Raw genomic sequence first — 24,989 nt, 5'->3', positions numbered from 1 at the left:
GGTCACCTATGGGGGAGCTGGAGGGGATGGGGGTCCTATAGGGGTCGATCTGTGGGGCTGGGGAGGAAATAATGGGGGTGGGGGGCAGTTGTGGGGCTGGGGGCGGGGAGGGGGGCGGATTTATGGGATTTAAGGGGAATTTGTGGGGTGGGGGGCTTTAATGGGGTCGGAGGGGCGCCTTGAGGAGCTGGGAGGAATCAATGGGGCGGGGAGCCATGGCTTGGGAAGCCACGCCCCTGTGACGTCACGGGGCGCTGCTGAAAATCGATCGTTTATTGGTTAATTCATTCGGGGGGCGGGGTACGATGCAGCCAATCGGAGGCTGCTCTTCGTTCCCTCCCGTCTGCCGCCCATAGCCAATCACGGTGAGGGGGCGGGGATAAGGCGGAGCGCTCGCCCTCCATTCGCTGTCACCCAGCAACGGCGCGGTGACGTCAGCACGCCGCGATGAAGTCACGCCCCCGCGCACCGATTGGCTGTGGAGCTTTCCACACTGATTGGCGGAGCGCTCAACCAATAGGAACGGCGGGGCAGGACCTTAAAGCGGCGACGCTGCAGTCCTTAAAAGGGCGATGCCGCCGTCTTAAAGGAGGCGGTTCTTAAAGGGGAAATGCCGCGGTCTTAAATGGGCGACGCCGCTCAGAGCGCCATGGCGGCCCAGCCGAGGATGAGCAGCGTTCCGCCCACGGGCGCCGCGCGGTTGAGCGACGGATCCCCGGTGACGGCGAAGTAGTAGAAGGGACCACAAAACAGCGTCATCCCCGCGCTCAGCAGCGCTCCGGCCTACGGGGAAAGAAACGGAGAATGAATGGAGGGAGGAGGAAGGGGGTGTGAACGGGACAGGGGAGGGGGCGCAGCGGGATTTTGGGGGGGGAGGGGGGGATACACGCACCACTCCGGGCCGGCGGCAGCGGGGAACGCTGAGCAGCACCAAACTGTGCAGGATGTGGTACCGATTGGCCGTCTCGAAGATCTGTGGGGAGAAAGGGGGGGGATGAACGAGGCCTCAGAGCGGGGAACCCCCCCGCACCCCCCCGGACCGTTCACACCCAGAGCTCAGAGCTCCCCCCAAGGCCCCGGCGCTCACCTCCTTCTGGTAATCATCGCGATCGCTGCGGCGGAACCCTATGGGGGGGACGCGGGGCTGAGCCGGGCCTCACCGGGACCCCCCGACACCCCCGGACCCTCCCCCGGAACCCCGCTCCCCACCGTGGGCCCCGTAGGCCGCAGCCGCCACGGCTACAGAGCCGCTGAGGGCCCCAACCCGCAGCCACACCATTCCGCTCCGTCCCGCTCCTCTTCCGCGCTCTCTCCGCGAACACTTCCGGTCTCTGCCTGCCGTTCCCTCTCTCTTCTCCCATTGGCTCAGCCCCGTCTCACTCACCGTCTCCACAACCAATAGCAGCGCGCCCCATGCGGGCCACGCCTCGTTATTTCAGTGCGTCTCGTCTCTCCATTTCCGGTTTCTACCATCCACTTCCGCTCTCTCGTCGCCACACTTCCGTCCTGTCCTCGCCACACTTCCTCTCTCACCTCGCCGCACTTCGGCTCTCATCTCGTCGCACTTTCGCTCTCAACTTGCCACACTTCCGTCCCGTCCTCGCCACACTTCCGCTCCCACCTCGCCACACATCCGCTCTCATCTCGTCGCACTTCCGCTCTCACCTCGCCACACTTCCGTCCCGTCCTCGCCACACTTCCGCTCTCCCCTCGCCACACTTCCTGTCTCTCCACACAGCTCTCCTCAGATCGCTCCCCTCTCCACTTCCGTTCTCTCCCCCCCCACTTCCTGTCTCCCCCCACACTTCCGCTCTCTCCTCACAGCGCCCCATCGCGGAGCGGCGGCGTTTTCTCCCCATTTTTTTTTTTTATCCCCCCCCCCCCCCCACCGATCCCGGTGTCCCCGCCCCCCCCCCACCCCCGGCGGGAGGGACCCGAACGGCCGCTCCCGGCCCGGCCCCGCCTCCCCCCCCCCCTTCTCCCCCCCCCCTCCCCCCCTTGCGCTCCGCCGCCGCCGCCGCCGCCGCCGCCATGGCCCGGCCCAGGCCCCGCCGATAGGCCCCGGTGCGTTGGGATGGGGGGGGGGGGAGAGACGGCATTATTATGGGATGGGGGGGCAGCGAGATCTGTGGGGACGGCGAAATATCCTGCGGGGGGGGGCGGGGAGGTGGGATTTGGGGGGGGGGGGGGGTTATTTTTTAAAGGGGGTTTTTGGGGGGGGGGGGGGGGGAACAGGCCGCGGTTTGGGGGATTTGGGGGCGGGTTTTTTTTTGGTGTTTTTTTTATTTTTTTTTTTTTATGTGTGGGTTTTTTTAGGGGGGGGGTTGTTGGGTTTTTTTTTGAGGGGGGGGTTGGGGGTGGGGGGGGGGCGCCCGGCGCTGTGGGGATTTGAGGGGGGGGGGGGGGGATAAGGCCGCAGGGCCGGAACTCGCGTTGCTATGGTGACGCTCTGGGCCCCGTTGCTATGGTAACCGATGGGGGGGGCACCCCACATCCTCTGCCCCCCCCCCCCCCCCCCCAACCCGTTCTGAGGTTCGGGGTCTCCAACGATTTTTTGGGGGGGGGGGGGGGGGGGAGGAGATTTGGGGTCACCCCGCGGGCTGGGATGGATGGAGGGTTTTTGGATTTTTTTGGGGGGGGTCGTGAGGGGGGGGGGGCCTGGAGGGGGGGGGTGTTGAGATGCTCCTCACTGACGTTCTGCTCTGCTTTTGTGTTCCCCCCCCCCTCCTCCCCCCCCTCCCCAAAACCCTTCCCATCATCCACTGCCACATCCGTGCCCCCCCCCCCCCATCACTCGGCCCCAATGCCCCCCCCCCAAAATCCCACATCCCCTCCCCCCTGTCGTCCCCCCCCCCCCAATATCTCTGTGTCACTTTCTGACCCCCCCCCAATACTCCCAACGACCCCAAATCCCTCCCCCCCCCCACCCATAATCTCTTTGCCCCCCTGGCCCACCCCCCCATGACCCCTCATGCCCTTTTGACCCCCCCCACTTCCTGACCCCCCCCCAATTGCCCCTCCATCTCCCCCCACCCCTTCCCCATGACCCCCCCCGACCCCCCCGTGTCCCTTTATATCCCCACAATACCCCCCCGTGCCTCCTATCCCCCCATGACCCCCAATCCCCCCACCCCCCCGTGCCCCCCCATACCCCGTGACCCCCCCACTGCCCCTTGACCCCCCCCATAACTCCGACCCCCCCATTCCCCCCCCCAATTACCCCCCCGATCTCCCCTGATCCCTCCATACCCCTCAATCCCCCCCCCGCACCCCCTGCCCCCCTGTTATCCCTCAACCCCCCCCTTACCCCCCCCACTTACCCCCCATCCCCCCCCCATTCCCCCCGCCCCCCCGTTACCCCTCAATTCTCCCCTCCCAATCTCCCCCCATTCTCCCTGCCCCCCCCTCCCCTCCAACCCCCCAATTCCCCCACAATCCCCCCACACACCCCCTGCCCCCCCCATTCCCCCCTGACCCCCCCCCACCCCTTACCCCCCCACACCCCCTGCCCCTCATTACTTCTCACCCCCCCACCTACCCCAATGGCCCCCCTCCCCCCCCATCCCTCAACCCCCCCCTCAATCTTTCCCCCCCGACCCCCCCACACCCCTTAACCCCCCCACACACCCCCCCCTTCCCACCCCCCAACCCCCCCACGACCCCAATGCTTCCCACTGCCCCCCCCTCCACCAATCCCCCCCACAGCCCCACCATGGAGCGCACCCCCCCCACCCACCCATAGCCCCCCGCTCCCTCCCCCCCCCACAAACACCCCCCCCTCCCCCACCACCCCTTTCCCCCCCCCCCCTCGCCCCCCACCCCCCCCTCCCCCCAACACCCCCAGCCATGCCGCCCTCTCCGTTGGCGTTGGCTTTGGCCTTATGTCTTTGCACCCCACCCGGGACCACCCCCCAACCTCCCCCACCCCCCCAAGGAGGTGCCGCCGGTGGTGCCGGCGGCGGGGGGGGGGGTTCCTCATCATCCGACCCCCCCCCGGACCCCCGTTTTCCGGTGGTCCCCACTCAATACGGCCGCCTGCGGGGGGCGCGCAGGGATCTGAGCAACGAACTGCTGGGTCCGGTCCAAGCTTTTTTAGGGGTCCCATACGCCGCCCCCCCCCTGGGACCGCGTCGATGGGCCCCCCCCGAAGCACCGGCGGCGTGGGGGGGGGTCCGCGACGCCACCGCTTTCGCCCCGGCTTGTCCCCAAAATTTGAGGGGGGGTCCGCCGCCTTTAATGTTGCCCCTGTGGTTGAGCGACAACCTGGAGGCGGCCGGCGCTTACGTGGCTGCGCAGAGCGAGGACTGCCTGTACCTCAACCTCTACGTGCCCACCGAGGATGGTAATGGGGGGGGGTTTGGGGGGGAAAAAGGGGGGATTTGGGGCAAATCTGGGGGGCGGGGGGGGGTTTGGGGGGGAAAAAGGGGGGTGGTGCGGAGGAGAAGGGAAACGGAGGGTTGGGAAAGTGGGGGGAGAAAGGGGGAGTTTGATAGGGGGGGAAAGGGGGAGTTTGGGTGGGAAAGTGGGAGGTTGGGAATGGGGTGAAAAAGGGGGAAATTGGGCAAATTTGGGGGGTGGGGGAGTCGGGGGGGGCTTTGGGGGAGAGTGCTGGGGGAGAGTCAGGGGGTGGTGCAGAGGAGAAGGGAAACGGAGGGTTGGGAAAGTGGGGGGAGAAAGGGGAAGTTTGATAGGGGGGGAAAGTGGGAGGTTGGGAATGGGGTGAAATAAGGGGAAATTGGGCAAATTTGGGGGGTGGGGTATTGGGGTGGGGGGCTTTGGGGGGGCTGGGAGGGGAATGGGGAAGGGAAATGGGGGGTGATGTGGAGGAGAAGGGAAATAGAGGGTGGGAAAATGGGGTAGGAAGGGGAAGTTTGATGGGGTGAGAAAGGTGAAGTTTGGGTGGGAAAGCGGGGGGTTGGGAATGGGGTGAAAAAGGGGGAAATTGGGCAAATTTGGGGGGTTGGGGGGGTGGGGGGGTCATAGAGGGGACTGGGGGGGGAATGGGGAAGGGAATTATGGGGTGAGGTAGAAGGGAAGGGAAATGGAGGGTGGGAAAATGGGGGGAGAAAGGGGGAGTTTGGGTGAGTTCAGGTGGAAAATTTGGGGTTTTGGGAATGGGGTGAAAAAAGGGGAAATTGGGTAAATTTGGGGGGGGGAATTGGGGTTGGGGTCATAGGGGGACTGGGAGGGGAATGGGGAAGGGAAATGGGGGGTGAGGTAGAGGGGGAGGGAAATGGAGGATGGGAAATTTGGGGTGAGAAAGGTGAAGTTTGGGTGAGTTTAGGTGGAAAATTGGGGGGTTTTGGGAATGGGGTGAAAAAAGGGGAAATTGGGTAAATTTGGGGGTGGGGTGGGGGGGGTGAGATGGGAGAGAATTGAGGGAGGAAAAGGGGGAGGATGGGGAGGTGGGGGGGGGTGGTGAGGAGTGGAGTTTTGGGGTGAAAAAGGCGAAGTTTGGGTAAATTTGGGCGGAAAAATGGAGAATTTGGTGGGGAAAAAAGGGGAATTTGGGGTAAATTTGGGTGGGAAAATGGAGAATTGGGGTGAATTTGGGTGGAAAACGGAGAGTTTGGGTGAATTTGAGTGGAAAATTGGAGAGTTTGGGCAAATTTGGGTGGAAAATGGAGAATTTGGGTGAATTTGAGTGGAAAATTGGAGAGTTTGGGGTAAATTTGGGTGGAATTTGGGAAATGGGGCAAAAAGTGGAGGATTTGGGCAAAGTGGAAACGGAGCTTTTTTGTGTGTTGGGGGGGGAAGAATTGGGAAGTAATTGGGTCAAAAAAAGGAGAATTGGGGTAAAAGTGGGTAAAAGTAGGAGAAGAAATGGGGAAAAATGGAGGAAACTGGGCAAAAAATGGAAGAAATTGGACAAAAATTGAGAAAATTGGGGGAAAAACTGAAGAAAATTGGCAAAAATGACAAAATTGAGCAGAAAGTGGGAAATTGGGCAAAAAACCAAAGAAAATGGGTAAAAATGGGGAAATTTGACCAAAATATGAGAAAACTGGACAAAAAAAGTGGGGAAAATGTGCAAGAATTGAGGAAAATGAGTGAAAACGGAGAAAATGGCCCAAAAAATGAGGAAATGGGGCAAAAAATGGATAAAATGGGCAAAAAAAAGAGGAAATTGGGGGGAAAGTGAGGAAAACGGCCAAAATCTGAGGGAAATTGGCAAAAAAAAAGAGAAAAAAATGGGCAAAAATTGTGGAAAATGGGCAAAAAAAAACAGGAGAGGAAATTGGGTGAAAAATTGAAGAAATTGAGGAGAAAAAAAAGGAAATTGGGTAAAAATGGAGCAAATGGGCAAAAAAGGAGGAAATTGGGCAGAAAAATGAGAAAAGTAGGGAAAAAAGGAAAATTGGGTAAAAAATGAGGAAAATGGGTAAAAATGGAGAATTGTGGCAAAAAAACTAAAAAAAGCAGAAATCGGGTGAATTGAAATCGGGTGAAAATTGAGGAAATCGGGCAAAAGGAGGAAATTGAGCAAAAAAGTGCAGAAATTTGACCCGAAAAATGAGAAAATTTGGCAAAAAAGAGAAAATAATGAGGCGGAAAAGGCGGGAATTGGATTCGGGTGGAGGAAATTGGGTGAAAAAAGGGGAGAATTGGGCAAAAAGTGAAGAAATGGGGCAAAAAGTGAAGAAATGGGGCAAAAAGTGAAGAAATGGGGCAAAAAGTGAAGAAATTGGACAAAAGCGGGGACCGCCCCTCCCCCGACCCCCCGCCGCCGTCCGTCTGTCCGTCCTTCAGCCCATCCCCATCGGCCGTCCGTCTGTCCCTCCATCCCCATTGTCTCCGTGACCCTCCGTCCATCCCTGCGTCTGTCCGTCCGTCCGTCCGTCTGTCCATCCTTCGGTCCATCAGGTTGTCCGTCTGTCTGTCCATCGCCACGGCCCCGCGTCCTTCCATCCGTCCCCCGTGTCCGTCTGTCCGTCCCCATGTGCTTCCGTCCATTCCTGTGTCTGTCCGTCCGTCCTTCGGTCCGTCCCGTCGCCCGTCCGTCTGTCCGTCCGTCCCCACATCCTTCTGTTCATCCCCCTGTCCCGTCCGTCCGTCTGTCCGTCCGTCCCCCACGTCCATCCATCCTTCAGTTCATCCCGTTGTCCGCCCGTCCCGTTCATCCCCGTGTCCGTCTGTCCGTCTGTCTTCTCAATCCATTGCCGTGCCCATCCGTCCCCGTGTCCGTCCGTCTGTCCGTCCGTCCTTCGGTCCGTCCCATTGTCTGCCCGTCCATCCGTCCATCTGTCCTTCTGTCCGTCTGTCCCCACATCCCTCCAGCCATCCCCGTGTCTGTCTGTCTGTCTGTCCGTCCATCCCAGCGTCCCTGTGTCCTTCTATCCGTCCCCATGTCTGTCTGTCTGTCTGTCCCCATGTCCCTCTACCCATCCCCTTGTCCATCTGTCCGTCCATCCCCGTGGTCCCACGTCCTTCCATCCGTCCCCGTGTCCGTCTGTCCGTCCCCGTGTGCCTCCATCCATCCCCACGTCTGTCCGTCCATCCATCCGTCCTTCAGTCCGTCATGGTGTCTGCCCGTCGGTCCGTCCATCCCCACGTCCATCCGTCTGTCCATCTGTCCCTGTGGCCCCACGTCCGTCCGTCTGTCCCCACCTCGTCTCAGCCGTTCTCACATCCATCTGTCCGTCCGTCCTTCGGTCCGCGTCCCTCCGTCTGTCCGTCCATCCCCATGTCCGTTTGTCCATCCCTTTGTCCCTGTGTCTGCCTTCGTGTCTGTCCGTCCCCGCAAGTTCGTCTGTCTGTCCTTCTGCTTGTCCCCGCGTCTGTCTGTCTGTCCATCTCCATATCCTTCCGTCCACCCCCGTGTCCATCCGTCTGTCCCCGCGTCTGTCTGTCCGTCCATCCGTCCCCCTGGCCAGCCCCGTGTCCTTCCACCTTGTCCCCCTGTCCATCTGTCCTTCCCTCCGTCCGTCCCCGTGTCCGTCTGTCTGTCTGTTCATCTGTCCCCACGGCAGACAGTCCGTCCTCCTGTCCCCGTGTCCGTCTGTCTGTCCCTGTGTCCCTCCCTCCGCCCGTTCATCCCCATGTCCTCCTGTCTGTCCATCCATCCCGGTGTCCTTCTGGCCATCCTTGTGTCCGTCTGTCTGTCCGTCCATCCCCGTGTCCCCACGTCTGTCCGTCCCCACGTCCCTCCATCCGTCCCTGTGTCCGTCTGTCCTTCCGTCCATCCATCCTCAACGTCCATCTGTCTGTCCATCTCCGTGTCCATCCGTCCATCCCCACATCCCGCCATCTGTCTCCGTGTCCGTCTGTCTGTCCGTCCCCGTGTCTCCGTGTCCTTCCATCCATCCGTCCCTCTGTCCGTCTGTCCTTCCATCCATCCACCCCCATGTCCGTCTGTCCCTCTATCCATCGCCGTGTCCTTCCGTCTGTCCTCACGTCTGTCTGTCGCCGTGTCCTTCCATCCATCCCCACGTCCGTCTGCCCGTCCACCCATCCATCCCCACGTCTGTCCATCCGTCCCCATGTCCGTCTGTCCATCCCGGTCGCCTTCAGTCTGTCCCTGTGTCCGTCTGTCCTCATGCCCCCCCCATCCCCTCCGTCCGTCCCCGTGTCCGTCTGTCTGTCCACCTCCATGTCCATCTGTCTGTCCCGTCCGTCCCTCCATCCATCTCCGTGGCCGTCCGTCTGTCCTTCCAGCCGGCCGTCCCCATGTCCGTCTGTCCCTCTGTCCATCTCCATGTCCTTCCATCCATCCCCCCGTCCGTCTGTCCGTCCCCCCCCCTCACCCCCCCATCCATCTGTCCGTCCGTCCGTCCATCCCGCTGCCCCCCCCCCCCTTCAAATCCTTCAACCCCAGCCCCCATTTTTTGGGCTCCCCCCCCCCCCAAAAAAAAAAAAAAAAAAAAAGATAAAAAAAAACCAACAACCCCCCCAGCCCCAAAACCAACATTTTTTACCCCATTTTTGCCCCCCCCCCCAATTTCAGGTTTTTCACACCCCCCCTTTTTCTCCTGCCCCCTTTTTGGGCTTCTTTTCTCCCCTTCTCCCCATTTTGGGGCCACTTTTTCACCCCCCCCATTATAATTCCCCCCCCGCCCCCTTTTTGGACCAATTTATTCCGCCCCCCCCCTTTTTTGGGGTCTCATCCCCCCCCCCCGCCCCAATTTTTGGGCTACTTTCTTCTCCCCCCCCCCCCCCATTTCCCCCCCCCTTTTTGGGCCCTTTCCCCCCCCACCCCCAACACGTTTCCCCCCCCCTCCCAATTTTTCGGCCATTTTTTCACCCCCCCCCCCCACTTCCCCCCCCATCTCCACCCAATTTGGGGCCCCTTTCTGCCCCCCCCCCAAATTTCCTCCCCCATTTTTAGGGCCCCTTCTGCCCCCCCCCCCCCCAGCCTCTTTTTGGGCCACATTTCCCCCCCCCAATCCCCCCCCCATACCCTTTTTTGACCCCCCCCCCAGTTCCCCCCCCCTTTTTTGGGCTCTTCCCACCCCCTTTTTGGACATTTTTCAATCCCCCCCCCCCCCGTTTTCCCCCCCCCTTTTTGGGCCTCTACACCCCCCCTTCCCCCCCCCACCCCCACATTTTTTGGGCACTTCCCCCCCCCGCCCCCTTTTTGGGGTCACTTTTTTACCCCCCCATTATAACCCCCCCCCTTGACCCCCCCACCCCATTTTTGGGCCAATTTTTTCAGCCCCCCCCCATTTTTTGGGTCTCATCCCCCCCCCCTTTTCTGGACCACATTTGCCCCCCCTCTTAACCCCCTTTTTGGGGCCAATTTTTTCCTTCCCCCCCCCCCCCCCATTATATTCCCCCCCCTTGACCCCCCCACCCCTTTTTTGGGCCACCCTCCCCCCCCCCCCCTTTTTTGGGTCTCGTTTTCCCCCTGCCCCCTTTTTGGGGCCACTTTTTTAACCCCCCCCCTTGACCCCCCCACCCCATTTTTGCACCAATTTATTCAGCCCCCCCCCATTTTTGGGCCACATTTCCCTTCTTTCTCACCCCACTTTTTCGGGGCCACTTTTTTCACCCCCCCCCTTATAATTCCCCCCCCCTTCACCCCCCCACCCCTATTTTGGGCCAATTTATTCACCCCCCCCCCCATTTTTTGGGTCTCATTTCCCCCCCTTTTCTGGACCACATTTGCCCCCCTGTCTTAACCCCCTTTTTGGGGCCAATTTTTTCCTCCCCCCCCCCATTACAATCCCCCCCCCTTGACCCCCCCACCCATTTTTGGGGCCAATTTATTCACACCCCCCCCCCCTTTTTGGTCTCATTTCCCCCCTGCCCCCTTTTTGGGGCCACTTTTTTCAACCCCCCCCCTTGACCCCCCCACCCCATTTTTGGGCCAATTTATTCAGCCCCCCCCCCATTTTTTTGGGCCACATTTCCCCCCCTTTTTCACACCACTTTTTTGGGGCCAATTTTTTCACCCCCCTTTTCCCCCCCCCGTTCACCCCCCCACCCTTTTTTGCGCCAATTTATCCCCCCCCCCCCCCTTTTTTGGTCTCATTTCCCCCCTGCCCCCCTTTTGGGGCCAATTTTTCACCCCCCCATTACAATCCCCCCCCCTTGACCCCCCCACCCCATTTTTGGGCCAATTTTTTCAGCCCCCCCCCATTTTTTGGGTCTCATTTCCCCCCCTTTTCTGGACCACATTTGCCCCCCCTCTTAACCCCCTTTTTGGGGCCAATTTTTTCCTCCCCCCCCCCCATTATATTCCCCCCCCTTGACCCCCCCACCCCTTTTTTGGGCCACCCTCCCCCCCCCCCCTTTTTTGGGTCTCGTTTTCCCCCTGCCCCCTTTTTGGGGCCACTTTTTTAACCCCCCCCCTTGACCCCCCCACCCCATTTTTGGGCCAATTTATTCAGCCCCCCCCCATTTTTTGGGCCACATTTCCCCCCCTTTTTCACACCACTTTTTTGGGGCCAATTTTTTCACCCCCCTTTTCCCCCCCCCTTTCACCCCCCCACCCTTTTTTGTGCCAATTTATTCCCCCCCCCCCCCTTTTTTGGTCTCATTTCCCCCCCGCCCCCTTTTTGGGGCCAATTTTTCACCCCCCCATTACAATCCCCCCCCTTGACCCCCCCACCCCATTTTTGTACCAATTTTTTCAGCCCCCCCCATTTTTTGGGTCTCATTTCCCCCCCTTTTCTGGACCACATTTGCCCCCCCTCTTAATCCCCTTTTTGGGGCCAATTTTTTCCTTCCCCCCCCCATTATAATCCCCCCCCTTGACCCCCCCACCCCCCTTATTGCCAATTTATTCATCCCCCCCCCCCTCTTTTATAGGCCTCCTTTTTTGGGGCCACTTTTTTCAATCCCCCCCCCTTGACCCCCCCACCCCATTTTTGCACCAATTTATTATTCCCCCCCCCCCATTTTTTGGGTCTCATTTCCCCCCCTTTTCTGGACCACATTTGCCCCCCCCTCTTAACCCCCTTTTTGGGGCCAATTTTTTTCTTTCTCCCCCCCCATTTCAATCCCCCCCCCTTCACCCCCCCACCCCATTTTTGCACCAATTTATTCAGCCCCCCCCCATTTTTGGGCCACATTTCTTTCTCACCCCACTTTTTTGGGGCCTCTTTTTTCACCCCCCCCCCCTTATAACCTCCCCCCCTTGACCCCCCCACCCCTTTTTTGGGCCACTTTCCCCCCCCCACCTGTTTTGGGTCTCGTTTTCCCCCTGCCCCCTTTTTGGGGCCACTTTTTTCACCCCCCCCATTACAATCCCCCCCCCTTGACCCCCCCACCCCATTTTTGCACCAATTTATTCACCCCCCCCCCATTTTTTGGGTCTCATTCCCCCCCCCTTTTCTGGACCACATTTGCCCCCCCCTTAACCCCCTTTTTGGGGCCAATTTTTTCCTTCCCCCCCCCCATTTCAATCCCCCCCCCTTCACCCCCCCACCCCATTTTTGCACCAATTTATTCAGCCCCCCCCCCATTTTTGGGCCACATTTCCCTTCTTTCTCACCCCACTTTTTTGGGGGCACTTTTTTCACCCCCCCCCCATTATAATTCCCCACCCTTCACCCCCCCACCCCATTTTTGCCCCAATTTATTCCCCCCCCCCCATTTTTTGGGTCTCATTCCCCCCCCCCTTTTCTGGACCACATTTGCCCCCCCTCTTAACCCCCTTTTTGGGGCCAATTTTTTTCTTTCCCCCCCCCATTTCAATCCCCCCCCCTTCACCCCCCCACCCCATTTTTGCACCAATTTATTCCCCCCCCCCTCCCCATTTTTGGGCCACGTTTCCCTTCTTTCTCACCCCACTTTTTTGGGGCCAATTTTTTCCTCCCCCCCCCCATTCCAATCCCCCCCCTTCACCCCCCCACCCCATTTTTGCACCAATTTATTCCCCCCCCCCCCATTTTTTGGGTCTCATTTCCCCCCCTTTTCTGGACCACATTTGCCCCCCCCTTAACCCCCTTTTTGGGGCCAATTTTTTTCTTACCCCCCCCCCATTTCAATCCCCCCCCCTTGACCCCCCACCCCATTTTTGCACCAATTTATTCAGCCCCCCCATTTTTGGGCCACGTTTCCCTTCTTTCTCACCCCACTTTTTTGGACCACTTTTTTCACCCCCCCCCTCCCCATTACAATCCGCCCCCCCCCCAAACCCCTTCTACTCCCCCCCCCCTTTTCTCCGGCCCCCCCCCGCCCCCCCCAGCCCCATTTTCTCTCCTTTTGCCCCCAATTTTGCCTCCTTCTCTTCCCTCGGTCCAGGTTTGCTCGCCAAAAAGCGCGAGGACGGCGCGGCCGGCGGCCCCCCCCCGGACGCAGGTACTTCTGCATGGGTTTTTTTTTTGCGCCCCCCCCTCCAAAACCCCCCCCCCACACCCCCCCCACACCCCCCAAAAAAATCCATTTACCCCCCCCCCATCCGCCGCCTCGTTTTCCCCCCCCTCCTCTTTTTCTTCCCCTTTCCCCTTTTCCCCCCCCCAGCCCCAAACCCCCCCCATTTCAAAAAAAAAAAAAAGAAATTTTGGGGGGGGGAGGGGGGGGATTTTTTTTTTTTTTGGCTCTTTTTTTTTTTTTGGCTCTTTTTTTTTTTTTTGGCTCTTTTTTTTTGTTTTTTTGGTGTCTTTTTTTTTTTTTTTTTTTGTCTTTTTTTTTGGCCTTTTTTCCTCATTTTTTCTCTCTTGTTTTTTTTTTTTTGCCGGGGGGGGGTTTGGGGGCTGCTTTTGTTGTTGGTTTTTTTTTCTTTTTTTTTTCTTTTTTTTCTTTTTTTGGTTGGTTTTTTTTTTTTTTTTTGCTTTTTTTTTTTGCTTTTTGGACACATCTCCCCCCATTACCCCCCCCCCCCCAATTTCCCCCCCCCTTTATACTCCCCCCCCACCCCCCTTATTTCTCCTCCCCCCCCCCTTTATACCCCCTTCCCTTTAACCCCCCCTTTTATGCCCCCCCCATTCCCCCTCCCCCCCTTTAACCCCTCCCCCCCTTTGCCCCCCCCTTTTTGCCCCCTCCCCCCCCATGCCCCCCCCATTCCCCCTCCCCCCCTTTTTGCCCCCCCCCTTTTTGCCCCCTCCCCCTCCTTTATACCCCCCCATTCCCCCTCCCCCCCTTTTTCCCCCTCCCCCCCTTTAACCCCTCCCCCCCTTTTTATACCCCCCCTTTTTGCCCCCTCCCCCTCCATTATACCCCCCCATTCCCCCTCCCCCCCTTTTTGCCCCCCCCCCTTTTCCCCTTCCCCCCCCTTTAACCCCTCCCCCCCTTTTGGCCCTTCCCCCTTTTCCACCACCCCCCTTCCCCCCCCTTTAACCTCCCCCTCCTTTCCCCCCCCCTTTCCCCCCCCCTTTAACCCCTCCCCCCTTTTGCCCCCCCTTTAATCCCTCTCTTTGCCCCCCCCCTTTAATCCCCCCCACTAGCCCCCCCCCTTTTAGCCCCCTCCCCCTTTAAGCCCCCTCCCCTTTTGGCCGCTCCCCCCCTTGAACCCCTCTCCCCGCTTTTGCCCCCCCCTTTTTGCCCCCCCCCCCCCTTTAACCCCTCTCCCCTTTTCCCCCCCTCTTTCCCCCCCCCCTTTAAGCCCTCCCCCTTTTGGCCCTTCCCCCTTTTCCACCTCCCCCCTTCCCTCCCTTTTGCCCCCCCCCCCTTTTGCCCCCCCCCCTTTATCCCCCTCCCCCTTTAAGCCCCCCCCTTTTTGACCCCTCCCCCCCTTTAACCCCCCCCCCTTTGCCCCTCCCCTCCTTTTGCCCCCCCCCTTTGGCCCCTCCCCCCCTTTACCCCCCCCCCCTTTTTCCCCTCCACCCCTTTGCCCCCCCCTTTGCCCCCTCCCCCTTTAACCCTTCCTTTCCCCCCCCCCCTTTTAACTCTCCCCCCTCTTTTGCCCCCCCTTTGCCCCCCCCCCCCTTTAACCCTTTCCTATACACCAGGACCCCCCCCCCCAATTCTGGGGGTGTCCCCTCATATTCTACCTCCACAACCCCCCCCCCCCACGTGTCTGGCTGCTGGACCCCCCCCCACCCCTCTGTCACTTTGGGGGGGTCCCCAAAAAGTGATGGGGGGGTCCCCCAGTGTGACACAGGGGGGGGTCCCTAAATTGACAGTGAGGTGGGAGCCCCCAATAGTAGAGATGAGGAGGTCCCCAAAAACTGGGGGGGGGTCCCTAAAATGATTTGAGGGGGGGGCTCTCAATAATAGGCATGAGGGGGCTCCCAAAAAGTGAGGGGGGGGTCTTCAAAAACTGATGTGGGGGTCCTCCAATGTGAGACGGGGGGGTCCTTAAAGTTACAGTGAGGGGGGGTCCCCAATAATAGACATGGGGGGGTCCCCAAAAAGTGATGGGGGGGGGTTCCACGAGGAGGGGGGCAGTGTCATTTTTTTTGGGGGGGGGGGTGTCCCCAAAGTGTCACTGGTGGCATTTTAAGGGGGGAAAATGGGGGGGGGTCCAAAGTGACCCTTGAGAAGGAGGGGGGGGAGCTAAAATGACGTGGGGGGGGGGGGATCCCCAATGTAATAAGGTGAGGAGGGGGGGGGGGGCTCTAATTAATTTGGGGGGGGTCCCAAAAAGCAGTGCAGAGAGTGGGGGGGGTCCCAAAATAATAAAGTGAGGAGGGGCCCCCCAGTCGATGTGGTGGGGGGGGGGCACCTCCTATTGATGTGTGGGGAGGGGGGCGTCCCCAAAGTAATAAGGGGGGGGGGCTCTAATTGTTTTGTGTGTGGGGGGGGGTCCCAAAGTAATAAAGTGGGGAGGGGTCTCCTGGTCGATGTAGTGGGGGGGGGCACCTCCTGTTGATGTGTGGGGAGGGGGGCGTCCCCAAAGTAATAAGGGGGGGGCAAAAAAATCAATGTGGGGATTGGGGGGGGGGTCTGAAAGTAATAAAGTGGGGAGGGGTCCCCCAGTCGATGTGGGGGGGGGGACACACCTCCTATTGATGTGTGGGGAGGGGGGTGTCCCCAAAGTAATTAATTTGGGGGGGGGGGGGCACAAAAATCAATGTGGGGATTGGGGGGGGGGTCTGAAAGTAATAAAGTGGGGAGGGGTCCCCTGGTCGATGTAGTGGGGGGGGGCGCCTCCTATTGATGTGTGGGGAGGGGGGCGTCCCCAAAGTAATAAGGGGGGGGGGCAAAAAAAGCAATGTGGGGATTGGGGGGGTGGGGGGGGGGGGGTGCCAAAATAATAAAGTGGGGGGTGGGAGGCGTGGGGGGGGGTGGGGGGGGGGTGTCCCCTATTGATGTGTGTGTGGGGGGGGGTCCCAATAAGGACCACTGGGGGGGGGGGGGGGGGGGAGGTCCTCCAATCGATGAGGGTTGGTGGGGGGGGGGGGGGGTCCTGAAAAGCGACGACGGGGGGGGGAGGGGGGGGGGTCCGCAATTGATGCGATTGATGTGCGGGGGGGGGGGGGGGTCGCAAAAAAGCGTTATTGGGGGGGGGGGGTCCTCCTGCAATCCTTATGGGGGTCCCGGTAAGAAAAAGGGGGGGGAAAACCTGAAGCACGGCGTTAATAAGGAGGGGGAGGGGTCAACCCCAATCCTCCTCCACCCCCCCCCCGTGACCTTTGACCCCTGACCCCTGACCGACCCCTCCCCCCCCCCACGCCCCCCCCCCCCCCCAGACATCCGGGACAGCGGGAAGAAGCCGGTGATGCTGTTCCTGCACGGCGGGTCCTACATGGAGGGCACTGGGAACATGTTTGACGGCAGCGTGCTGGCGGCCTACGGCAACGTCATCGTCGTCACCATGAACTACAGGCTGGGGGTCCTCGGTACGGGGGGGGGCTTTGTGTGGGGGGGGGTGGGGGGGGTTGGGGGGGGGTGTGGTGGGGGAGGGGAGTGGGGTGGGGGGTGATTGGGGGGGTGTGGGAAGGGGAGGTGGAGGGGGGGTCCTCGGTACGGGGGGGGGTCTTTGGTATGGGGGGGGGCTGGGGGGGTTGGGGGGGGCGTGGTGGGGGAGGGGAGTGGGGTGGGGGTGATTGGGGGAGTGGGGGAGGCGTGGTGGGAAGGGGAGGTGGGGGGGGTCTTCTGTATGGGGGGGAGGGAGTGGGGGGGTGATTGGGGGGGGAGGGGAGTGGGGGGGGTGATTGGGGGGGTGTGGGAAGGGGAGGTGGAGGGGGGTCCTCGGTACGGGGGGGTTCTTTGGTATGGGGGGGGCTGGGGAGGGTTGGGGGGGGCGTGGTGGGGGAGGGGAGTGGGGTGGGATGTGATTGGGGGGAGAGGGGGGTGGGGTGGGGGGGTGATTGGGGGGGTGTGGGAAGGGGAGGTGGAGGAGGGGGGTCCTCGGTACGGGGGGGTTCTTTGGTATGGGGGGGGCTGGGGAGGGTTGGGGGGGGCGTGGTGGGGGAGGGGAGTGGGGTGGGATGTGATTGGGGGGAGAGGGGGGTGGGGTGGGGGGGTGATTGGGGGGGTGTGGGAAGGGGAGGTGGGGGGAGTCTTCTGTATGGGGGGGGAGGGAGTGGGGGGGGTGATTGGGGGGGTGTGGGAAGGGGAGGTGGAGGGGGGGTCCTCGGTACGGGGGGGGGTCTTTGGTATGGGGAGGGGGTTGGGGGGGGCGTGGTGGGGGAGGGGAGTGGGGTGGGGGGGTGATTGGGGGGAGAGGGGGGTGGGGTGGGGGGGTGATTGGGGGGGTGTGGGAAGGGGAGGTGGAGGGGGGGCCCTCGGTACGGGGGGGGGGCTTTGGTATGGGGAGGGGGCTGGGGGGGGTTGGGGGGGGTGATGGGGGAGGGGAGTGGGGTGGGGGGTGATTGGGGGGGTGTGGGAAGGGGAGGTGGGGGGGGGTCTTTGGTATGGGGGGGGGCTGGGGAGGGGCGTGGTGGGGGAGGGGAGTGGGGTGGGGGGGTGATTGGGGGAGTGGGGGAGGCGTGGTGTGGGAAGGGGAGGTGGGGGGGGTCTTCGGTATGGGAGGGGTGGGAGGGAGTGGGGGGGTGTGATTGGGGGGGAGAGGAGTGGGGTGGGGGGGTGATTGGGGGGGTGTGGGAAGGGGAGGTGGAGGGGGGTCCTCGGTACGGGGGGGTTCTTTGGTATGGGGGGGGCTGGGGGGGGTTGTGGGGCGGGGGTGATGGGGGAGGGGAGTGGGGTGGGGGGTGATTTGGGGGAGAGGGGGGTGGGGTGGGAGGGTGTGGGAAGGGGAGGTGGGGGGGGTCTTCTGTATGGGGGGAAGGGAGTGGGGGGGGATTGGGGGACTGTGGGAAGGGGAGGTGGAGGGGGGGGTCCTCGGTACGGGGGGGGGTCTTTGGTATGGGGGGGGACCTGGGGGGTTTTGGGGGGGGGCGTGGTGGGGGAGGGGAGTGGGGTGGGGGGGGAGATTAGGGGGGTGTGGGAAGGGGAGGTGGAGGGGGGGTCCTTGGTATGGGGGGGGAGGGAGTGGGGGGGGTGATTGGGGGGAGAGGGGGGTGGGGTGGGGGGGTGATTGGGGGGGTGTGGGAAGGGGAGGTGGAGGAGGGGGGTCCTCGGTATGGGGGGGGGCTGGGGGGGGTGTGGGGGTGTGATTGGCGGGGAGGGGAGTGGGGTGGGGGGGTGAGTAGGGGCGTGGGGGGGTGATTGGGGGCGTGGGGAGGCACTGTGGGAAGGGGAGGTGGACAGGGGGTCCTCGGTGTGGGGGGGGCTGGGGGGGGTTAGGGTTTTGGGGGGCATGGGGGGCTGGGCGGTTAGGGTGGGGGAATGGTGGGGGGGTTGGGGGCATGGGGGGGTGATTGGGGGTGTGGGGAAGGGGCATGATGTGGTGGGGGGGGGGGGTTGGGGATGTGGGGGTACCATGGGGTGTCCCATGGGTGTGGGTCTGGGATTACCCTGCAGCATCCCATAAATGTGGGTCTGGGGTCACCATGGGGCGTCCCACTGGGGCCGTAGGACCCCACAGGCGACCACCACGAGCTCCAGGAGCCCCCCACCCATCCCCACATCCCCCCATTTCTCCCCATAGGTTTCCTGAGCACGGGGGACCAGGCGGCCAAGGGCAACTACGGCCTGCTGGACCAAATCCAGGCTCTGCGTTGGCTCAATGAGAACGTGGGGCACTTTGGGGGCGACCCACAGCGCATCACCATCTTTGGGTCCGGCGCCGGCGCCGCCTGCGTCAGCCTCCTCATCCTGTCCCACCACTCCGAAGGTAACCCCGAGCCCCCCGCCCACAAATCAGCCGGTGGGACCCCATCCCCACGTCCCCATCATCCCCACGTCCCCATCATCCCCACGTCCCCATCACCCCCATCATCTCCATCACCCCCATCATCCCCACGTCCCCATCATCCCCACGTCCCCATCATCCCCACGTCCCCATCATCTCCATGTCCCCATCACCCCCATCATCTCCATCACCCCCATCATCCCCACGTCCCCATCATCCCCACGTCCCCATCATCCCCACGTCCCCATCATCCCCACGTCCCCATCACCCCCATCATCTCCATCACCCCCATCATCCCCACGTCCCCATCATCCCCACGTCCCCATCATCCCCACGTCCCCATCATCTCCATGTCCCCATCATCCCCACGTCCCCATCATCTCCACGTCCCCATCATCCCCACGTCCCCATCATCCCCACGTCCCCATCATCCCCATCATCCCCATCACCCCCATCATCCCCACGTCCCCATCATCCCCACGTCCCCATCATCCCCACGTCCCCATCATCCCCACATCCCCATTATCCCCATCACCCCCATCATCCCCATGTCCCCATCATCCCCACGTCCCCAGCTCCAGATGGGACCCCACCCCATCATCCCCACATCCCCATTTCCTGCTGGGACCCCATCCCCATATCCCCATTTCCTGAAATAACTCCATCCCCACATCCCCATCTCCTGCTGGGACCCCATCCCCCCATCCCCCCATCCCCACATCCCCATTTCCTGATATAACTCCATCCCCTCATCCCTGTCTCCAGGTGGGACCCCATCCCAACATCCCCACATCCCCATCTCCTGATGGAAACCCATCCCCACATCCCCATTTCCTGGTGGGACCCCATCCCAACATTCCAGCATCCTGACATCCCCAGCTCCAGGTGGGACCCCATCCCCACATCCCCACATCCTAACATCCCCACATCCTAACATCCCCACATCCCCATCTCCTGTTGGAACCCCATCCCCACATCCCCATCTTCTGGTGGAACTCCATCCCCACATCCCCATCTCCTGCTGGGACCCCCTCCCAACATCCCAACATCCCCACATCCCCACATCCCCATCTGCTGCTGGGACCCCATCCCAATGTCCTCATATCCTCATGTCCTGGTGGGACCCCATCCCCACATCCCAACATCCCCATCTCCTGCTGGGACCCCATCCCAACATTCCAGCATCCTGACATCCTCATCTCCTGGTGGGACCCCATCCCCACATCCCCACATCCCCACATCCCCACATCCCCTCTCCTGCTGGGACCCCATCCCCACCAGCACCACCAGCACCACCAGCACCACCAGCACCCCCGTTCCCCTCCCCCGTCCCCCCTGACCCCCCCCTCCCCATTTCCCCTCAGGTCTCTTCCAGAAGGCCATCGCTCAGAGCGGGACGGCCATCTCCAGCTGGTCGGTCAACTACCAGCCCCTGAAATACACCCGGCTGCTGGCGGCCAAGGTGGGCTGCGAGCGGGCGGACACGGGGGCAGCGGTGGAGTGCCTGCGGAGGCAGCCGTACCGAGCCCTGGTGGACCAGGACGTCCAGCCGGCGCGGTACCACGTGGCTTTCGGACCCGTGGTGGACGGCGACGTGGTGCCGGACGACCCGGAGATCTTAATGCAACAAGGAGAGTTCCTGAACTACGACATCCTCATCGGGGTGAACCAGGGAGAAGGCTTGAAATTCGTGGAGGATTCTTTGGAGAGCGAAGACGGCATCTCGGCTTCCTACTTCGATTTCACCGTCTCCAATTTCGTGGACAACCTGTACGGTTACCCCGAGGGGAAGGACATCCTGCGGGAGACCATCAAGTTCATGTACACCGACTGGGCCGACCGCGACAACGGCGAGATGCGGCGCAAGACCCTGCTGGCCCTTTTCACGGACCACCAGTGGGTGGCCCCGGCCGTGGCCACGGCCAAGCTGCACGCCGAGTACCAGTCGCCCGTTTACTTCTACACCTTCTACCACCACTGCCAGACGGACGCCCGGCCGGAGTGGGCGGACGCGGCGCACGGGGACGAGATCCCCTACGTCTTTGGGGTGCCCATGGTGGGAGCCACCGATCTCTTCCCGTGCAACTTCTCCAAGAACGACGTGATGCTCAGCGCCGTCGTCATGACTTACTGGACCAACTTCGCCAAGACCGGGTGGGTGGGGTGGATGGGTGGGCGGTGGGATGGGCGGGGGGGCTGGGGGGTGGGTAATGGGGTGGTGGGACTGTGGGGTGGGTGGAGGGACTGTGGGGTGGGTAATGGGGTGATGGGATGGGTAATGGGGTGGTGGGACAGTGGGGTGGGTAATGGGGTGATGGGATGGATAATGGGGTGGTGGGATGGGTAATGGGGTGGTGGGACAGTGGGGTGGGTGGGTGGGTAGTGGGATGGGCGGGGGGGCTGTGGGGTGGGTGGTGGGGTGGTGGGATGGGCGGGGGGGACAGTGGGGTGGGTAATGGGGTGGTGGGACAGTGGTGTGGATGGGTGGGCAGTGGGATGGGCGGGGGGGCTGGGGGGTGGGCGGTGGGGTGGATGGATGGATAATGGGGTGGTGGGACTGTGGGGTGGGCAGTGGGACTGTGGGATGGGTAATGGGGTGATGGGATGGGTAATGGGGTGGTGGGACAGTGGTGTGGATGGGTGGGCGGTGGGATGGGCGGGGGGGCTGGGGGGTGGGCGGTGGGGTGGTGGGATGGGTAATGGGGTGATGGGATGGGTAATGGGGTGGTGGGACTGTGGGGTGGGCAGTGGGGTGGATGGATGGATAATGGGGTGGTGGGACAGTGGTGTGGATGAGTGGGCAGTGGGATGGGCGGGGGGGCAGTGGGGTGGGTGGTGGGATGGTGGGATGGGCAGGGGGGACAGTGGGGTGGGTAATGGGGTGGTGGGACTGTGGGGTGGGCGGTGGGACTGTGGGATGGGTAATGGGGTGGTGGGACAGTGGTGTGGACGGGTGGGCAGTGGGATGGGCAGGAGGGCAGTGGGGTGGGTGGTGGGACTGTGGGGTGAGTGGTGGGGCAGCGGGGTGGGAAGTGGGGCGGATGGGTGGGCAGTGGGATGGGCGGGGAGGTAGTGGGGTGGGTAATGGGGTGGTGGGACAGTGGGGTGAATGGGTGGGCGGTGGGATGGGCGGGGGGGCTGTGGGGTGGGTGGTGGGGTGGATGGATGGACAGTGGGATGGGTAATGGGACTGTGGGGTGGGCAGTGGGGTGGATGGATGGATAATGGGGTGGTGGGACAGTGGGGTGGGTGGTGGGACTGTGGGATGGGTAATGGGGTGATGGGACAGTGGGGTGGGTGGAGACGCAGTGGGGTGGGCAGTGGGGTGGTGGGATGGATAATGGGGTGGTGGGACAGTGCAGTGGGGGTTGGGATGTGGGATGGATGGGTGGACAATGGGATGGGGGGACAATGGGATGGAGGGATGGATAATGGGGTGGATGGATGACAGTGGGGTGGGTGATGGGATGGATGGTGGGACAGTGAGATTGTGGGATGGATGGATGGATGGATGATGGGGTGGAAGACATTGGGATGGATGGATGGACGGATGGATGGACGATAGGATGGATGATGATGGGATGGATGGATGGATGGGTGATGGTGGGGTGGATGGATGATAGGATGGATGGTGTTGGGATGGATGATGGGATGGATGACAGTGGGATGGATGGATGAGGGGATGGATGACGTTGGAGAGGATGATGGGATGGATGGAAGGATGGATGGATGGAAGGATGGATGGATGGAAGGATGGATGGATGATGGGATGGATGGTGTTGGGATGGATGATGGGGTGGATGATGTTGGGGAGGACGATGGGATGGATGGATGAGGGGATGGATGGTACTGGGATGGATGATGGGATGGATGACGTTGGGGAGGATGATGGGATGGATGGAAGGATGGATGGATGATGGGGTGGATGGATGGATGATGGGATGGATGATGTTGGGGAGGACGATGGGATGGATGGATGATGGGGTGGATGGATGGATGGTACTGGGATGGATGAGGGGATGGATGATGTTGGGGAGGACGATGGGATGGATGACGTTGAGGAGCGTGATCCTACAACCCAACCGACATCAGCCCCCCTCCCCCAACCCCCCCTCACTTCCCCCCTCCTCCCCCGACTCAGGGACCCGAACCAACCGGTGCCGCAGGACACCAAATTCATCCACACCAAACCCAACCGCTTCGAGGAGGTGGTTTGGACCCGCTTCGACGGCAAGGACAAGCGCTACCTCCACATCGGCCTCAAGCCCCGCGTCCGCGACCACTACCGCGCCAACAAGGTCGCCTTCTGGCTCGAGTTGGTCCCCCACCTCCACAACCTCCACCAGCTGCCCCACGCCTCCACCACCACCCGCCTTCCCCCCCCCGGACCCCCGCGTCGCCCCCCGCCCTCCTCCACCCGCCGCCCCCCGCCCGCCCCGTCGTCTCCTCTTTCCCCGTTGGAGGATGAGGAGGACGAAGACCCCGACGGGGGCGGGGGGCGCCGTCGTTTCGCCCCGTTCCCGGGGGACTCTCGGGACTATTCCACCGAGCTGAGCGTCACGGTGGCCGTGGGGGCTTCCCTCCTCTTCCTCAACATCCTGGCCTTCGCCGCGCTCTACTATAAGCGGGACAAGAGGCCGCCCCCCCTCCGGAAGGGAGACCGGGGGGGGTCCGCCGTCTCAGCCCCCCCCTGGCGCCCCGAGGAGCCCCCAACGATCTTTTAGGGGGAGGGGGAGAGGAGGAGTTGGTGTCGCTGCAGCTCAAGCATCCCCCCCCCGAGCGAGGTGGGATTCTCGGGGGGGGGACGGAACCCCCCGACAGCGCCCTCAGACCCCCCCCCGGAGGACCCCCGGACTACACGTTGGCGCTGCGAAGGGCCCCCGACGACATCCCCCTCCTCACCCCCCCCAACACCATCACCATGGTCCCGGGGGGGCTGCCACCCCTGCACCCCTTCGGGCCGTACCCCCCCGGGCACAACAGCACCCTGCCCCACCCCCACTCCACCACCCGCGTATAGGGACCCCCCCTCTCCCTACACTCACGACTCGGGACCCCCCCCATCCGTTCCCCCCCCCCCATCCTTCCCCAGACCCAGGTGAAGCGCAGCTCCTTGCTTGTGCCCCCCCTCCCCCTTTTCCCACCTGAGAGGTGGGGGGGACCACATTCCCCCCCCCCTCTCCCACCCAGGGTGCCTGGGACCAGCAAAGGGACCCCCCCCCCAATTCTGGGGTCCGGTGAGGAGGTGAGGGACCCCCCCCCACAGGACAAAGGGGTCCAATGGGGAGCAGATGGGGACCCCCCCCCACAGGACAAAGGGGTCCAATGGGGAGCAGGTGGGGACCCCCCCCCTAAGGACAAAGGGGTCCAATGGGGAGCAGATGGGGACCCCCCCCCACAGGACGAAGGGGTCCAATGGGAGCAAGTGGGGACCCCCCCCACAGAACAAAGCGGTCCAATGGGGGGCCCCCCCCACAGGACAAAGGGTCCATTGAAGACAAGTGGGGACACTGAACCCCCTTCCTCCCCCCCCTCCGGGACTGAGGGGCGAAGGTAAATGAAGGTCAATGGGGGAACCCCCCCCCCACCCCCCAAAAAAAAAAAGGACAAATGGGTCCAATGAAGACAGATGGGGCCCCGCCCCCCAAAGGACATTTGGGGGCCCTAAAAAAGGTCCCGTGTGACACATGGAGGCACGTTGGGACGCCCCCCCTTCCCCCCCCCCCCCCCCCCCCCCGAGAATCGTGGGGGTCCCATGAAGGAGCATCGGGACCCCCCCCCCACCAACCCCAGGACCATGGGGGTCCCATGAAGACGCACGGGGACCCCCCCCCTCCCTGCGAGAAGAGACCCCACCCCCCCACGTCCCCCCAAAGCTGCATGGGGGGGACCCCCACCCCCCCCCCCCCGAGGATGCCCGGCTGCCCCTGACGATGACGACGACGATGATGATGATGACAACGCATGGGGACAACCCCCCCCTTCCCCCCCATCCAATCGCTTGCATCCCAGTGGGGGGGGGGAACAACACTGCCACCCCCCCCCCCCCAAAAAACCCCACTTTGTCATCGTTGCATGTTCCCAACCGCGGGTTGGGGGGGGGGAGGGAAAGGGGGGGGGGCGATGGTGCGAAATGGGTCCAAAACTCCCCAAAACGAGACCCGACGGGGAGGAGGGGGTGCACCCCCCCCCCCCCCCTCCTTCATAACCCCCCCCTTATCCCCAAGGGGGGGGGGGACACGACTCAGCCCCCCCCCCTTTCTTTTTATTTTCGCGCTTTCTGTACAAACAATTGTGCCAAACGCAGCAGTTTCGGAGGGGGGGGGGAGGTGGGAGGGGGGGCAGGTGTTCCCTGACCCCCCCCCCCCCCCAACCACCTTTGCCCCCCCTCCCCTCCTCTACCCCCCCCCATTTCCACGTGCCAAAATGGCCGCGGTGCCGCCGGAGATGGCTGACGGGGAGCGCG

General features: G+C 62.3%; 2 protein-coding genes across 2 annotated transcripts; one reads left to right on the top strand and one right to left on the bottom strand.

Moving 5' to 3' along the window:
* Positions 1-220: 220 nt before the first annotated feature.
* On the bottom strand, positions 221-1,755 carry TMEM256 (transmembrane protein 256). Its single transcript, XM_090129390.1, has 4 exons — positions 1,210-1,755; positions 1,088-1,125; positions 893-973; positions 221-783 (listed from the first exon to the last, which is right to left on the bottom strand). The coding sequence occupies exons 1-4, from the start codon at positions 1,277-1,279 to the stop codon at positions 640-642; spliced, it is 333 nt and encodes a 110-aa protein (XP_089985516.1). The 5' UTR covers positions 1,280-1,755; the 3' UTR covers positions 221-639.
* A 2,089-nt stretch (positions 1,756-3,844) lies between these two features.
* On the top strand, positions 3,845-24,544 carry LOC116241517 (neuroligin-2-like). The gene is given in 7 exon segments (XM_090129294.1): positions 3,845-4,342; positions 12,688-12,744; positions 16,017-16,166; positions 18,320-18,505; positions 19,888-20,677; positions 22,665-23,190; positions 23,193-24,544. Coding segments are annotated over 7 exon segments (2,556 nt in total). The 5' UTR covers positions 3,845-3,846; the 3' UTR covers positions 23,544-24,544.
* Positions 24,545-24,989: the final 445 nt, after the last annotated feature.

This window comes from Phasianus colchicus, chromosome 36, assembly GCF_987193195.1.
Source record: "Phasianus colchicus chromosome 36, bPhaCol1.hap1.1, whole genome shotgun sequence".
In the NCBI taxonomy this organism is placed as follows: domain Eukaryota; kingdom Metazoa; phylum Chordata; class Aves; order Galliformes; family Phasianidae; genus Phasianus; species Phasianus colchicus.
The sequence above is the reverse complement of the archived record's forward strand: the minus strand, read 5'-3'. Positions and strand labels throughout refer to the sequence as shown.